Here is a 14815-nt window from a genome sequence, read left to right on the forward strand (position 1 = left end):
ACCTTTTTTTTTTTCTCTTCAAGTGCTCCACTCATATACAATGGATTATATGTTTAGGTCTAATTACATAGCTTGTTTTTGGGCTAGGGATTTTTCTAATCTACTCTTACATCAAATTTATACCATGTCAAAAATTATTATTACATCACTCTATTTTATCGGGTTTTTTATAAATTATACCCTACATGTTATCTATTTTGTAATTTACACATGATTTTGTAATCCGATCCATTTTTTCTCTGTAATTCTTATTTAATACCCAGACATTATTTTGACTAACCGATATCGATCAAATTACTAAAATACTCTTACCACTATTTTTACTCATATCTGCCCCTCATCTCAAGAAGATATGAGTAATTTAGATATTTATAAATTATTTTATATAGTATAACGGAATATTTGTTTTGCTGGTACCGTTTAAATTAACAGAGGATGTTAAATAAAAATTATAAGGAAAAAGTAGGAGTTAGGTTACAAAAGCCTTAAAGACGGGGTATTAATCTTTAAATAAATAAAATATAGGGTATGATTTGTAAAATTTTCTATAGTTTATAAATAATTTTAAGAGTAAGAAATTAGAATAACTAGGGTAGATTTTTTTTAATTTTTTTGTTTTGCTTAACCAGAAATTAAGCTCAATAAATTATTCAAAGAGGCACTTTGGCTGAGTCTATCCTTAGAATTAATTTAGAATAATAACATTGTGAGGCTTGGGATATGTCTAATCTTATCCTGACCTAGCATTGTGTCACTGATGGCCTAATGAGACACTGTCCTGGCCCAAACTAGGAAAGCTTTGATCCAAATAAGGCCCAAAATTGAGAGGCCATTGGGTTCTTTATTGGACTAGTATCTCACCTAGTGGTGTGATTAGAATTAGACCATATTGACTTTGTAGGGCAAAGGCCCAAGTTTACCATATAAAAAGGCCCAAGATGAGCTCATATTCTAGCCTTTTGCCATCAAAGTTAAAGTACCAAATATTTTTACAAGTATCATGCTACATTATACGAGGGTTTCTTCCGTGCAATCGAACTAATTCTTTATCAATCAATTTGATGAAGATCTAACGGTTAAGATCTTTAAGGGTATAATAGGAATGAAAGATATTACCGGTTCAGCAGGTAATTTTTTTTAAATATATAATCTTGCACATTATTTTTTAATAATTATATTATCTTAATATTTTATTAAGTAAAAGATATATATATCATTAACTGAGAGTAATGTATATATATCAAAATAAGGGTATTGATGACTTTTATAATTAAGTTGATAAAAATTTAATTATATTTTATCTTTTTAATTATATTTTATTATTTACATATATCTCCCATTAGTTTAAGATTGATTTAAATTAAATTTTAATAGATAGAGATAGAGAATTATATTTAAATTGAAGTTTATCTTCAAATAATCAAATTTAAATTATTTAATATTAAATAATATCTCCTATAATTAAGGTATAATTATATTTAAGAGAGAAATCTTAACGGAAGAAAAAAAACTTGTAGAGCGCTTCTTCCGTACTTATCAATCACTTTGATGAAGATCTAATGGTTAAGATCTTCAAGGGTATAACAAGAAAATTGGAAAGTTAGGCACACGTTCTTAATTAATATACTTTTTTTTTACGTAATGTAGTTTTGGAACCGGTACCGGGAAACCGGTACCGGGTATAAAAACTAGCTATTATAGCCGTTGGATTAAGGTTATAATTTTTAAAGGTGCATTGAAGTATTTGCCCACGTTATATTACTTGATGAACAGAAACATTGTTTAATCCATGGGGGGTTAGTCTCCACCGTTGTGCTCATTTGAAACAGATGAAACGTCTACGTCAGAGTAACTAAGAAGGAATCTAAGTTAGATACCCACCAAACGACCATCAAATCTGCACTATTTGGTATGCATCTCATGAAGATAGATTTTGGGTCACGGGCTTCAATTATTTGGTGGGTAAGATGATCATGCATAAAAGCAAAACAAAAATATAATTATGCCTAATTATTAGCATTAGGGGTGAAAAAAATAAATAACTAATAACTCAGGCACAATAAATAAATGAGTCAACTCGTATAACCTAATTATTATATATGTCCGTATTTAATTTGATCCGCAACTCGACTATGACTTATATCTACCGAATAGCTTATCTCTAACCCTTGTTAATTAAGACTCCAAATCAAATTAACAATCCTTAGTAGTTAATCTTTGTACATCCCTACCTCTCTCCCTGGACCCACATCTTAGTTCTTAGTTCTTATTCCTTCACCTACAAGGATGCCCAAAAGTGTGGGTTCTTTTTCTCAAAAGTGTGATGTTTAAGAAACAAAAATAATAATTAATTCCTACCAATCCTTCCAATATTTCTAAAATCAGACCACTGACAACTGACAAGTCTTAAAATGTAAGGCATGGAAACCAGAATCTAATTAATGCCTAGTTGCATTTAATACAAGTATTATTTATTTCTTGCTGAAATAAAATAAAAACTACAAGTTATATTTTTGCAATTTACTCTCAAATTTCAATTTTTTTTTTAAGTTTTAAAATTTAGAAGGGTGTAAAAATAAAGTAATGAACTTTAGAATTAAGTTCTGGATGAAAAATTACTTGGAATTATAAAAAAGAAAAAGAAAATTAGAAAAGACATCTTCTCCTTAAGACCTTTTAACTACTACCAATTAGACATTAGTGGACCCACACATCTTATCTCATCTACCTGGCAAGATATAATTGCAGATCTTTGCTATTTTTACAAAAAAAACCCCCAAAAAGTTTTCTACGCACCAAACGAACTCTTTTTTTTTTCTTTCTTTTTTTTACCACCGGGAGAAATAAATTAGAAATATAGGCTTGGCTTCTCTCTCGGGCCTCTTCGCTCACACTCCATTACTGTGCGAATTCATACTCTTTGTCTCTCCCATCGTTCCTACTTTCTAGAGAGAGAGAGAGAGATGAAGGAGATGGTGGTCGGATCTGAGGCGGTGGCGAGACGGGGCGGCACGCCGCCGCCCCCGCCGCCGCAGGCGCTGCTCGAGAGGCTCAAAGATTACGGGCAAGAAGACGCCTTTGCTCTCTGGGACGAGCTCTCATCGGAAGAGCGCGATCTCCTCGTCAAGGATATAGAGGTAGGCGTCGGTTTCTCCCAATCGCTCGTGTCTCTGTTCCTTTGTGGATCTGTTGACGCACGGGATCTCAATTATGAATAGAAAAGACGGGGGTTTGGTGAATTCTCTGCTGGATTTGATCGATTTTGCTTTTCTAATCTGATTGTGGTCCGGTTATTCCTTATTGTTTACAATGAGAAGTGGGTTCATTACCAATTTCTCTTCTATAGACATGCATGCAAGATCCAGAAAGAAGGCAATAGTCGGAATCCATATTTATTACCGATTTCATTAAGATCTTCTTCTCCTCGCTTTCCCTATCACCACTTATCATTTGTTATACGAGAATGCAATCTATATCTTGTTTGTTGCTAACTTATGATTTAGGATATTCTTAAATATACAGTTTTGAATATTGATTAATTTTTTTAAATTGCACATTGTATATCAGAAACTGGATCTTCCTAGGGTCGATCGAATTATTAGATGTTCTCTTGGATCCCAAGGTGAGTTGGTTTTGTTTCCTCATATATCTCCAAGTTTGCTATATGGATAATGAGTGCAGTTATTTCTGTCTGCCTAATTTTTGGTTAATATAGGAGTTCACTTGCCCGCAATTGAGCCTGTGCCTGAGTCTAGTGTCTCAAGCGTGGAAGAAAGAACTCCAGAAGTAAGAGAGAGATGGTGGAAGAGAGGACTGAGGGCCATCTCAGAAGGAAAGCTAGCTGTGGTACTTTTGTCAGGCGGTCAGGTAATCTATTAGTTATTATTAGACTTCTCTTAAGTTGCTTCAGAGTTGGTTGGGGCTCTATGTTCTGACATTCCGATTTCATCGTGTACTTCATTGTCCTTGAAAAAATTTCTTTCAGACAAATACCTTTTTTCTTTTCAGTTAATTAATAGTGGATCCAATATGTATCACCAATCAGAATTAGAAACATGGAGGTGTTCGTTTGAATTTTATGCATTTAGATACATGGTTCTCTTATCAAAATTATGCTTACAGCGTTCTTACGTGTTCATTATATTTTGGGCTTGTGCAGGGGACTAGACTTGGAAGTTCAGACCCAAAGGGATGTTTCAGTAAGTAGACCAGCATCATTTTCTATTATACATCTTTCTTAATTTTACTCATAATATTGTGTCCATGGTCAAGGACATCGGGGGTCCATCCACATGAAACAATCCACACATCTCCCGCATCTTAATTTTACTCATAAAATTGTGTCCATGGTCAAGGCATTTTTAAATTGCACATTTATTTATTTATTTATTTTTGTGTGTCTATGAATGAAGTGCATATTCCTTTTCTGGTTCAAGTTTTGCCTCTTTTTTCCTTTCTGTAATTTTGTCTGAGCGAAGTAGGAGAAAGATCCATTTAATACTCAACAATGTATGTAGTATATACAGAGGTTGGTGAATCCCGAATTTCTGATGTAAAAGTGCAGCAACATTACCCCTTGTTGTTGATTCTGTTGAGTGGCATTTTTGTTTGTTATCATGAATCACTGGTTTGCACACTTTTATAGGAAATTGAGTTGATCACGAAGTTATGTTAAAAATGCCTTATCCGTTTTCCTTTAACATCACACGTTTTCTTAAATTAAGAATAGAAAAGTTGAAAATGCTAACTTTTCTTCCCAAGTAGATGTTGAATCTGTCAATAATTTGAAGTGTGCTGCTTTTCAGAATTCTTGTTAAGAAATTCCATAATTTTATTACTGAAATGTTTCTCAGTAATTGTGCATGTTTTTTTATGTTTTGCTCTAGATATTGGACTTCCATCTGGAAAGTCACTTTTCCAGATTCAAGCTGAGAGAATTTTGTGCATCCAAAGACTTGCAGCTCAGTCCATTGACAGTAAGATTCATTACCATAAAAATTTTATATTATGATTTGTTTCTTCTGTTAAATTCATATGTATATCACTTGCAGGCTCTTCTGTGGTGCCAATTCATTGGTACATAATGACTAGCCCATTCACCGATGATGCCACACGCAAATTCTTTGAAAGCCATAAGTATTTTGGCTTGGAAGTTGATCAAGTAAAACAAGAGAACTTTAGATTTGTATTTTGTAAGAGTTTTCTCTATATCTCACACTTTTCTCTATAGGTAACCTTCTTCCAGCAAGGCACTCTTCCCTGTGTTTCTAGCGATGGCAGATTTATCATGGAGACTCCATACAAGGTATGAGTTTTCGTCTTCTTTTGTGTTTCTTTTATTACAAAGATTGTTCATCATCCAATATTTTCGTGCATCTAGCCTTGCATTGTAGTTCAATGAGGGTGTCACTCAATGTGATGAAAGCATATCTAATAATAGGGTCAAGGCTGTGCACATCTTGACTACCCAAACCTCTGCATTCATGGGAGCCTGATGCACTGCAAATCTACAATGATTTTTTGTTTTTATTTTTTCCAATCATGGATGGCATGTTGTGTCTTAGAGACAAGAAGACCTCTATACCATAAATTTGTCATCTTTCTCACTTGTCTAGACTATTCATATGTCTAGAAGACGTTATGAATTTATTTATCCTGTTTTCCACAAGGCTAATCTGCAATAATAAAGATTACCTGCCAACTGGCGTTATAGCTTTCACGAAATCCATCTACTATCTGATTTCCTCTGGTTGTCAACCTGACACCATTTTTGGAGAGTTGCTGTTAAGTTTGACAGCCAATTGTAGAAAGCTCTCACAATTTGGAGTTGCCATCTAACAACCAAGGAGGCTCAGCTGTTTTCATGAGCTGTGGAGACTTGGCCTTGGCATGTTAAAACAAAACAAAGCTAGATACTCTTGCTAAGCTAAAAAAATCATGATTGCTTTATTTTGTGAAAGCAGGTAGCAAAGGCTCCTGATGGAAATGGAGGAGTATATGCTGGTAAGTACTCAGTGGTGTATAATGCGATGGAGACAAATGTTTATTCCATATTGCTTCATAACTTAGAGTTTATAAATTCTCTTATTTAATTCTGATTTATTCTCCACCAGCTCTAAAATCTTCAAAATTGCTGGAAGATATGGCTATGAGGGGCGTAAAATTTGTAGACTGTTATGGAGTTGATAATGCACTAGTAAGAACTTCTGTTACTGAAAATCTTGCTGAAAACTTTTCATCTTTCATTTACTAATTAACCTCCTGAGAGCAGGTCCGTGTTGCAGATCCAGCATTCCTAGGATACTTCATTGATAAAGGTGTAGCTACGGCAGCAAAGGTTGTTCGGAAGGTACAAAAGGAACTTAAATGCTTCTGTTTTTAAGTTTTCTTGATATGCATGTTCCATATTGGATAACATAATTGAAATTTGAGTTTGATATGCTTTCTGTTACAGAAGATCACTTATTGCCTCAATCTTTCCTTGGTCATTTACTTTGTAGAGAAAATGACCAACATTATTTTTGTCAATCATGAGCAATTTTGTGAAAAAAATGATGGGTTATATTTTACATGTATATGTGACAGTGAGAAAATTGATTTATCTGATGGTCTAGAATTGTCCACCGTCATTTTAATTCGTGAGTTCCTAAAGGATGAAGTGCTATGCTGTTCAAAAATGAGTGGGCGCACTTTCTTTGGTTATAGCAGAATCTTTTGTTGGAGACATGTAGAAGTTCTTGTAAGAAAGCTTTGACACTTTCTACCTAAGAAAGGCAATTCAAAGCTAAATGCTTAAGATTAATTAAGTTGATATATCTTTTACAAGTGTTGGATCAAAATCATTTGTTTGTGTTGTGTCAATTATCCATTCATATGTTGTATTGGATCTTAATAATATGCTTGCTTATGATTCCAGGCAACTGGTTTAATATGATTCTATAGTTTCTTGTGCAGCTGTTTGTATATCCATCTGCCTATGTCATACATCCACACAAATATGCTGTTCTGCTGATCTATTTTTCCTTAATTCTCCCTTTTTCCCTCTTCATAAGTAGAATACATTACCATTTGATTTACCAAAAAATTACTGTTCCAGCTTTGCCTTTCTTATCCAGGCATATCCACAAGAGAAGGTAGGAGTGTTTGTCCAACGAGGCAGAGGTGGGCCTCTTGCTGTGGTTGAATATACTGAAATGGACACATCGATGGCTTCTGAGATAAATCAAACTACTGGGCGCCTTCGTTATTGCTGGAGTAATGTAAATTTCCATGCCATTCTTTTATTGAAGTTTTGGTTGTCATTTTGCTTTTTTGGTTTACTCAAAGCAATATTGCATGTATAAGGCTTCAATATCAGTCAATTTGGAAAAATTCATAAATCTAAGGAGCTGCCCTATGAGAATATCTATTAGGTGAAGGTATTTGAAGATGATGCTTTAACTGAGAGAGGCCAAATGAAATGGTGTCACAAAGGAGTTTAATTGATCTCCTAGGACAGAATCTTACTGTATCATTAAAATTGGGGATTCACTGGATCCACTCGCTTTCTTTATAATTAATGTTTCCAAAGAAATTATATTGTATAGCTTTTAGTTGTACTATTAGCTCTTTCCCTGCTCATCAGTGTAGCATTACTTATTATCTTTTGAACACTTTTTGCAGGTATGCTTACATATGTTCACTGTGGATTTTCTCAATCATGTAGCAAATGGCCTTGAAAAGGATAGCATGTTAGTCTTTATTCATTTTTTCCATAGAAAACCTCTTATAGTATTAGCCTTTTCATCTGACACCTTCAAGTACCCGTATCAAGATTATTGATTTTTTTGGAGTGTGTTTATGTCATATGCTAATATTTTGCATGCTTAGCCTACTCAGAAGAGATTGTTCGGGTACAGGGAATCTGGTGATCTTGTGTTTGTGTAGGGAACATTTACTTGAATGCATTCTATTTGTAGGTCTTGCTGCACTGTAGATCTACATTATATGGATTGATTGTTTAGAGAAATTCTAATTCACTGACGTGCTCCCTAGGTTTTTCTTGATAAGCATAAGTCAATTAGTTTAGTATACATTATAAGATCTAGTTGGGACTGAGCCATTGAGTTCTAAAATTTTGTTAAGATCAATAATGGATTTATGTATGAAATTGCCAATTATTACCTTCTCCATATGTTGCAAGGTGGAAATAGGAAAGACTAAAACTTGACCCAATTTCGAGTATGAAAAGAGTAGGTTCATATTTATGAATGACTAATCTACTACTTTTTTTGCATTTCAGCAATGCTATAATAAGGATCAGGGAAAGTTTAAGTCGTCTAATATAATCAATTATGATAGCTTATCTACTGATGCAGGACAATATATAGTTTACCAAGTATATGTAATGAATGCAAGTTTTACTACTAATAAAAATGATTAAACACAATGATGCAATAACTGGTCAGTTTTAATATACTAGTACTGTATCAAGTAAACAATGAACATAAATTCAAGAAGAAAATTAAACGAGAAAAATTACCAATAATTAAACATGTTCAAAACATTTTCTATGACAGTAAGAAATTGTGTTTAGAACAGGACCCTTAAATTGGAGAAATTTTTTTGAACCCTCAGAAGTTATGGGGCCGCTGATAGGATCATCATAATCATCTCTATCGCACTATAATCAATTTTTAGGTTTTTTACAAAGATTCCTACTGAAAAGTTGAGTACTATGGCTTGTGATCTTATAGGGGTTAGATTGGTGGACTCTAGGATGTCCAATGTTAGAGAGTGAACTATTTTCTGGGATCAGATTTAGCAAAGGGACTTCATCTATTAACTGTAATGCTAGTCACTTGTCATGCTGTTGTTGGCGAACTATTATCCTCTAAATAGAGCAACCGAAAACCTGATTTAGTCAAACTAGATTGAGTTACATGTTTGAACTGATAATTGTCATTAACAAGCTTTGAGATGTGCTTGCATTTTGATTCTAGCTTTTCTACTTCCGCATATCTCAAGAAATCCAACAGATTGCTGTGTGAATTCACGTTTAACATTCATGAATATTTAGACAAATTTTCTTTCTAGGCTTGATTCTAATATTCAAATGACAAATATTTGTTCCAGCAGCATATTGTTCTTCTTTCTGTAGTATGAAACTGATATACGGTGCGTGTCATTGCCAGTTACCACCTAGCTGAAAAGAAGATTCCTTCAATCCATGGAATTACTGTGGGCTTAAAGCTTGAGCAGTTCATATTTGATGCTTTTGCTTATGCTCCATCAACAGCACTTTTTGAGGTTATATTTTTTTCAACTGTTCCCAAAATGATTCTCTCTTTCCCATTTAATCATGTTGTATGAAGTTGGAATTTTGTCATCAATCATGTAAGTTGATATTGAACCAGGTTTTGAGGGAGGAGGAATTTGCACCAGTTAAGAATGCTAACGGGGCAAGTTATGACACCCCTGATAGTGCTCGACTAATGCTTCTACGCCTCCACAGTCGTTGGGTGGTTGCTGCAGGTGGCTTCTTAACCCATTCAGTGCCATTGTATTTAACAGGTATTCTCTTGCTGCCACAACTTATAGATTTGTACTATTTAGATTGTTTTAGTAAGTTATCATCCTATAATGAATTATTCACTTTGAGAGAAGCATATTAATGCACATTTCTCAGTTTTTGTAAGAGATTAAACAAGATTAAACAAGATTACACTGTTTGATCAATATTTCACTTGCAGGGGTAGAAATTTCTCCGCTTTGCTCATATGCTGGAGAAAATCTAGAAGCCATATGCCGTGCAAGAACATTTCATGCGCCATGCGAGATTACATTCTAGGTGGATTACTTGGGGAATACCTAAAGTATTCAGCCTTCACAGTTTGATAAGAGCAAGAGTTATTATCCTCCAAATCGTTCTATATTATCTTATAAGATAATATAAGAAGTGGTTCACATTGAATAGATCCATCAGGTGCAGTTCGGTTTCTCCTGCCACTTTGGGGAGGCAGGATGCGTGTATTTCTTACAGCTTGAGCTTGTTAGAGTGAGGATTTAACTTATATGGGACAAGTTTTCAGCTTCAGTGTGCAGTATGTAACAAACACGCCAATCAGATGCATAATTCAAAACTTTGTTTCCTTTCCACCCATAGTTTCACGCATACATGATGGAATTTGGAGTTCCATAGGAATGTTTGTGAAGACTTGATTGCTAGATGCTATGTTTTTAGTCCAGTAATTGGTTGTTAGATACAACTGCTTGAATGCCCAAACAACTGCTTGAAGAAGCCACTAATTGAAATACAACTACAGTTTGAAAAACTAGTTAATAAGCGAAACTTATTTTGATGCATATCTGATTCATCAATGGGATGCTAACTATTAAAAGTAATTCCATGAGCATCAGAAATTGAAGACCTGAGTATCCAGAGTAATCAAGCCAGAGTTAGAACTGTAGGTTTCTCAAAAGAAACAAAAAAGAAGAAAAAGAGAAGGAAAGTTAGACTTGGCTTATATACTTGTGAATTGGCATGCTCAGAGGCTTATATACTTCTTAGCTCTATCTACAGCACAACACTATAATGTTCAAACTTTTATTTTTTATTTGAACATATGCTTTATCCACGAAGTAAACATTTTTCAATACAATAGGAACAAATGCAACAAACTATTTAGGAACTGAACAGGCCAATAATCAACGGCTCATCCAACTAAGCAGCTATCAAATGAACTTGGTAAGAAAACCCTAAACCCTAAACCCTAAACCAGCACTTGTTGAAGAAAGTACATACTTCTCTTGCTTCTGACACCTAGTATACAAACGTGTTAGATCCATAAAAGTGACTGCAACCAACAATTTGTATGTTTTCAAGGCACCTCGGCCTCATCTTCCAGATTGGCAATAAGGTGAAGCCCCCAAAAATGGCTCCAATGCAGAAATATGTTGTCTTAAAAACATGTACACTGATTCAGTGGTCATTGCTGCTACACGGACAACCACACCAATTGCCTGTAACATGATTAAAGAAAAATGCATTCATATGTTCTCAAGTTGGATGTCGAGGCCACAGCAGATGCTCTTGTCCATCAATGCCAATGCAAGCAAGAAGAACATACCTGAGGGCCAAATGAACTGCACGAAGCAATAACAGGTGGCTTGTGGCCTTGTTGAGATTCTGATCTCGAATACTGCCCCCCAGTGGAGATAGGATGATGGAAATGTCCAGACATCACTTTCTTCACTTCATCCTGTATTTGATTTTGTACATGCTTCAACTTTGGCCTGCAAAAGGGAGTGCAAAACCATCATATAACCACATCTTCTCAATTTGCTTAATTCGTTGAATAGTTTCCCTAATTCTAACTTAACTAGTCTATGAAGATCAAACCAGACATGGATGTAAACAGGAGTTGCAGAAATTCTAAAAAGGTAGAAGTCAAATGAATAGCAACAGATGAAAACTCACCCCAATATTATGATCATAGCAATTACATTGTATTCCTGCATGCGTTCAGCAATGGTGGTACTTGATCCTTGCTCTAGTAGAACCTGTTTATATATAAAAGTAGTATTTGCATCTTTTGATACTAAATAGAAATTGACAAAAAGTAAAACAGTTCTATTGACTTCTTTTTCCCACCCACCGTTAACTGAGTATCATTAAAGTGCTGTGTGTATAACATGTTTGAGTTTTGCAAGCTTTTGGAGCTAACTTATTGCTGCTATTCAGAAAAGAAAATGTTGATAATCTTGAGTATGCTAAAATTAGAAGTTTGCTCGAATATATCATAAAGATATGTCCTCTTGCAAAGACGTGAAGTACAACTAAAGACAACTATATCTCCATGTAGAAGAGGATAAATATGCATTAGTGAATGTAACGGGATAAGTATAATATTTTTGACACTTCATCCGCATCAACTTTACCCTTGAGAAATTTAAGCTGCATTGCAATAGATAAACAAACAGAGCATCCTATGGAATAAAATAAGAAAAGAAGAAAGTCAACAATAGAAAAGCATCATAGAAAGGAGCCTGACTGCGTCCAGAAAAAGAGGTTGATCTTCTGCCAAAAGAATGTGATTGGTACTCTTGTAGAGCTCAAACTCCCATTTTTCTCCACTTTCATAACGTCCACTAGTAACCCAATCTACGATTACCAAATTTGAATCAGGGAAGAGTCTGAATACTTGCTTCTGAGAGTACCGAGCAGTTGAGAAGCAAGTGACAGGGTCTGGAATAACTGCAAGAAGTGCATCCCTTCCGATTCTAGCCTACTGAACAGAAGAAGAGCATTTATTTATTTTAGAGTCGCTGTTGATTCTGGGTAGAATTACACATAAAGAAATAACTTGCTGGAATACAAGTGAAATACTGCAAAGAAATACTTATTTGCGGTATAAATCAGTCAATCTATTTACTCATTTGACATGAGGCAAAATTACATCACAGTATACCTTCAAGCAATACTTACACTTACTTCTACAATATGGTAAAAGGTTTGTCCAGTGAAAACAAGAACATAATATTCAACAAAATTATCCCCTTCTATGTATCCATGCAGGTGTGCACTAAGTACTTGTCTATTTTCTGCAAAACAATGTATGCCTATTGTTAAAATATTATGGAAGCTTCTAGCAGAAGGCTTATTTTTGGGAAGTCCTTCAAATAATAGAGAGACAAATAATTTAGGAGAATCATCAAAGGCATCAAGCATTACTGGTTGCAATTTTTACAAGTACTTCAAAAGAAAACCATTGACCTGCTTTTATTTTTTTACTTTGGTTTGCTCATGTATCATATGCAAACATTGACAAAGTATGGAGCTAATGTAATCCATCATGAGGTTAGTATTACAAATTCATGTCTGGGAATAAGATTACCTCTAGAACTTGCTCAGAGCACTTTGAACCAACCGACTTGTATACCTGTAAATGAACAATGATTGTAGATCAGGATGGTTATCCAATCCTACACACTAGGAAAAAGGCAATTCAAAGAATCATGAAAAAAATTTTGAGCAACCCTCCACGATTATAAAATATAAAGAAAACAAAGATCTCAAACTCTCCTGGTGGAAATATCAAACATGAAATGATAAAAATAGTAAATGGTTAAAGAAACAAATAAAATTTCTTGAAGCTTTCGCAGTAATTTAGCTCTAAAGTTACTGAAGTTTGAGAATGGAATCCATTAATACTCCTTTAGACAAAACACCTTCAGCAGCATACAAGATCCAACTAAAAGATTGCACCTTTCCAACAAATAGCGCTCGCAAAGATATCCTTAGAATTTTCAATTCTATTAAAAAAAAAGTTTCAACCTTCGTTGAAGCCTGAGTTGTTAAAGCCACCGTGCATCCATCGCCTACATTTATCCGGCACACAATCCGATCTCCCTAAGGATTAAAAAAGAAGTCAACTTTATAAAATCTTGTAACGAATGAATCAAGAGATCGACAGATGGAAGGAGGGTTTGACCGAGACGATGCCGCCGCCGTAGGAGAGGGTGTAGATCCAGACCACATCGGCGTGGGAGGAGCCGACCTGAGGGATAGAAACCGACGGTTAGAGAGAAAGACGAGATCGACGGCGATGATCAGGTTGGGATAGGCCGCGGGTGTGGGAGGGTAGTTTGGGTACCTTATTGGGCAGGATTAGCTTGAGGGGGTATTTGGAGAAGCAGCGAGTGGCGGTAGACTTACCGCTCACCTTCTCCACGGTCACCAGACCCGTCACCTCCTCTTCCATCTCTCTCTCTCTCTCTCTCAGAGTTCAGAACGTTCCTTTTAAATTTCTTCCGTTTGCAGACTTCTACGAAACTATCAGAATTCGGCGCAGACTTCCTCCGCCGAGTTTGATATACTAACCTATTGATACAAGTAGAATATTTTGGTTTATCTACAATGCCACTTGAAAAGATATATATATATATATTTTTAAGGCTTATCATATATCCACTTCTTTCTCCTTCTTTTATTGTTATTTTTGCATATCCCACTTGCAAATCCCCGTGAATCACAGTCAATTTTTTATTTTTTGTTTCCAATTTTCCAATTTTATTTTTATTTTTACTTATAAAAATAGAAAAAGATAAAAGTATGAATATTTAAATAATATAACTACACCCAGCCGTCCATCTCCAAGTGCACCACTTATCTATCTTTTAAAATAAATTGATCTCTTTCATCGTGAAATTCCTTTGAAACTTGTTTCGTAAATACTTCAATGCACCTTTAAAAATTATAATCTTAATTCAACGGTTATAATAGCCAGTTTTTATACCCGGTTTTTCGGTACCGGTTTCAAAACCACATTACGTAAAAAAAATAGTATATTAGTTAAGAAAATTAATTACGTGTGCCTAACTTCCCAATTTTCTTGTTATACTCTTGAAGATTTTAACCATTAGATCTTCATCAAAGTGATTGATAAACAATTAATTTTACCGTACGGAAGAAACGCTCTACACGTTTTTTTTCTTCCGTTAAGATTTCTCTTTTAAATATAATTATGCCTTAATTATAGGAGATATCATTTAATATTAAATAATTTAAATTTGATTATTTGGAGATAAACTTCAATTTAAATATAATTCTTTATTTATATCTATTAAAATTTAATTTAAATCAATCTTAAACTAATGGGAGATATATGCAAATAATAAAAAATAATTAAAAAAATAAAATGTAATTAAATTTTCATCAAGTTAATTATAAAAGACATCAATACCCTTATTTTGATATATATACATTACTCTTAGTTAATGATATATATGTCTTTTACTTAATAAAATATTAAGATAATATAATTGTTAAAAAATA

General features: G+C 34.4%; 2 protein-coding genes across 3 annotated transcripts; one reads left to right on the plus strand and one right to left on the minus strand.

Annotated features, from left to right (window-relative positions):
* The first annotated feature begins 2842 nt into the window (after positions 1-2842).
* LOC140793556 (UDP-N-acetylglucosamine diphosphorylase 2-like) lies at positions 2843-10137 on the plus strand. The gene is made up of 15 exons (XM_073145081.1): positions 2843-3137; positions 3568-3622; positions 3716-3867; positions 4160-4199; positions 4887-4976; positions 5052-5161; positions 5231-5305; positions 5964-6003; positions 6114-6196; positions 6272-6349; positions 7116-7259; positions 7663-7730; positions 9174-9288; positions 9396-9552; positions 9732-10137. The coding sequence occupies exons 1-15, from the start codon at positions 2964-2966 to the stop codon at positions 9827-9829; spliced, it is 1479 nt and encodes a 492-aa protein (XP_073001182.1). The 5' UTR covers positions 2843-2963; the 3' UTR covers positions 9830-10137.
* A 437-nt stretch (positions 10138-10574) lies between these two features.
* On the minus strand, positions 10575-13825 carry LOC140793794 (urease accessory protein D). Of its 2 annotated transcripts, none has more exons than XM_073145493.1 (8): positions 13635-13825; positions 13473-13538; positions 13316-13390; positions 12876-12920; positions 12033-12266; positions 11459-11541; positions 11109-11274; positions 10575-11001 (listed from the first exon to the last, which is right to left on the minus strand). In XM_073145493.1, the coding sequence occupies exons 1-8, from the start codon at positions 13740-13742 to the stop codon at positions 10876-10878; spliced, it is 903 nt and encodes a 300-aa protein (XP_073001594.1). In that variant the 5' UTR covers positions 13743-13825; the 3' UTR covers positions 10575-10875. The 2 variants fall into 2 exon arrangements, with proteins under 2 accessions (XP_073001594.1, XP_073001595.1); XM_073145494.1 differs by having other exon boundaries at positions 12183-12266; positions 13635-13755.
* Between the last annotated feature and the right edge of the window lie 990 nt (positions 13826-14815).

Source organism: Typha latifolia, chromosome 8, assembly GCF_019914945.1.
Source record: "Typha latifolia isolate L0001 chromosome 8, TyphaL0001v2, whole genome shotgun sequence".
Taxonomy (NCBI): Eukaryota; Viridiplantae; Streptophyta; class Magnoliopsida; order Poales; family Typhaceae; genus Typha; species Typha latifolia.

What these genes read in the sequence shown, in the direction of transcription:
- LOC140793556 (XM_073145081.1), top strand. Translation starts at nt 2,964, where the DNA reads ATGAAGGAGATGGTGGTCGGATCTGAGGCGGTGGCGAGACGGGGCGGC. An exon ending in TCATGGAGACTCCATACAAG is followed by an intron (nt 5,306 to 5,963) that starts GTATGAGTTTTC and finishes TTGTGAAAGCAG; the next exon opens with GTAGCAAAGGCTCCTGATGG. An exon ending in ATGGAGTTGATAATGCACTA is followed by an intron (nt 6,197 to 6,271) that starts GTAAGAACTTCT and finishes TCCTGAGAGCAG; the next exon opens with GTCCGTGTTGCAGATCCAGC.
- LOC140793794 (XM_073145493.1), bottom strand. Translation starts at nt 13,742, where the DNA reads ATGGAAGAGGAGGTGACGGGTCTGGTGACCGTGGAGAAGGTGAGCGGT. An exon ending in AGCTAATCCTGCCCAATAAG is followed by an intron (nt 13,539 to 13,634) that starts GTACCCAAACTA and finishes TCTATCCCTCAG; the next exon opens with GTCGGCTCCTCCCACGCCGA. An exon ending in GCTATGATCATAATATTGGG is followed by an intron (nt 11,275 to 11,458) that starts GTGAGTTTTCAT and finishes TCCCTTTTGCAG; the next exon opens with GCCAAAGTTGAAGCATGTAC.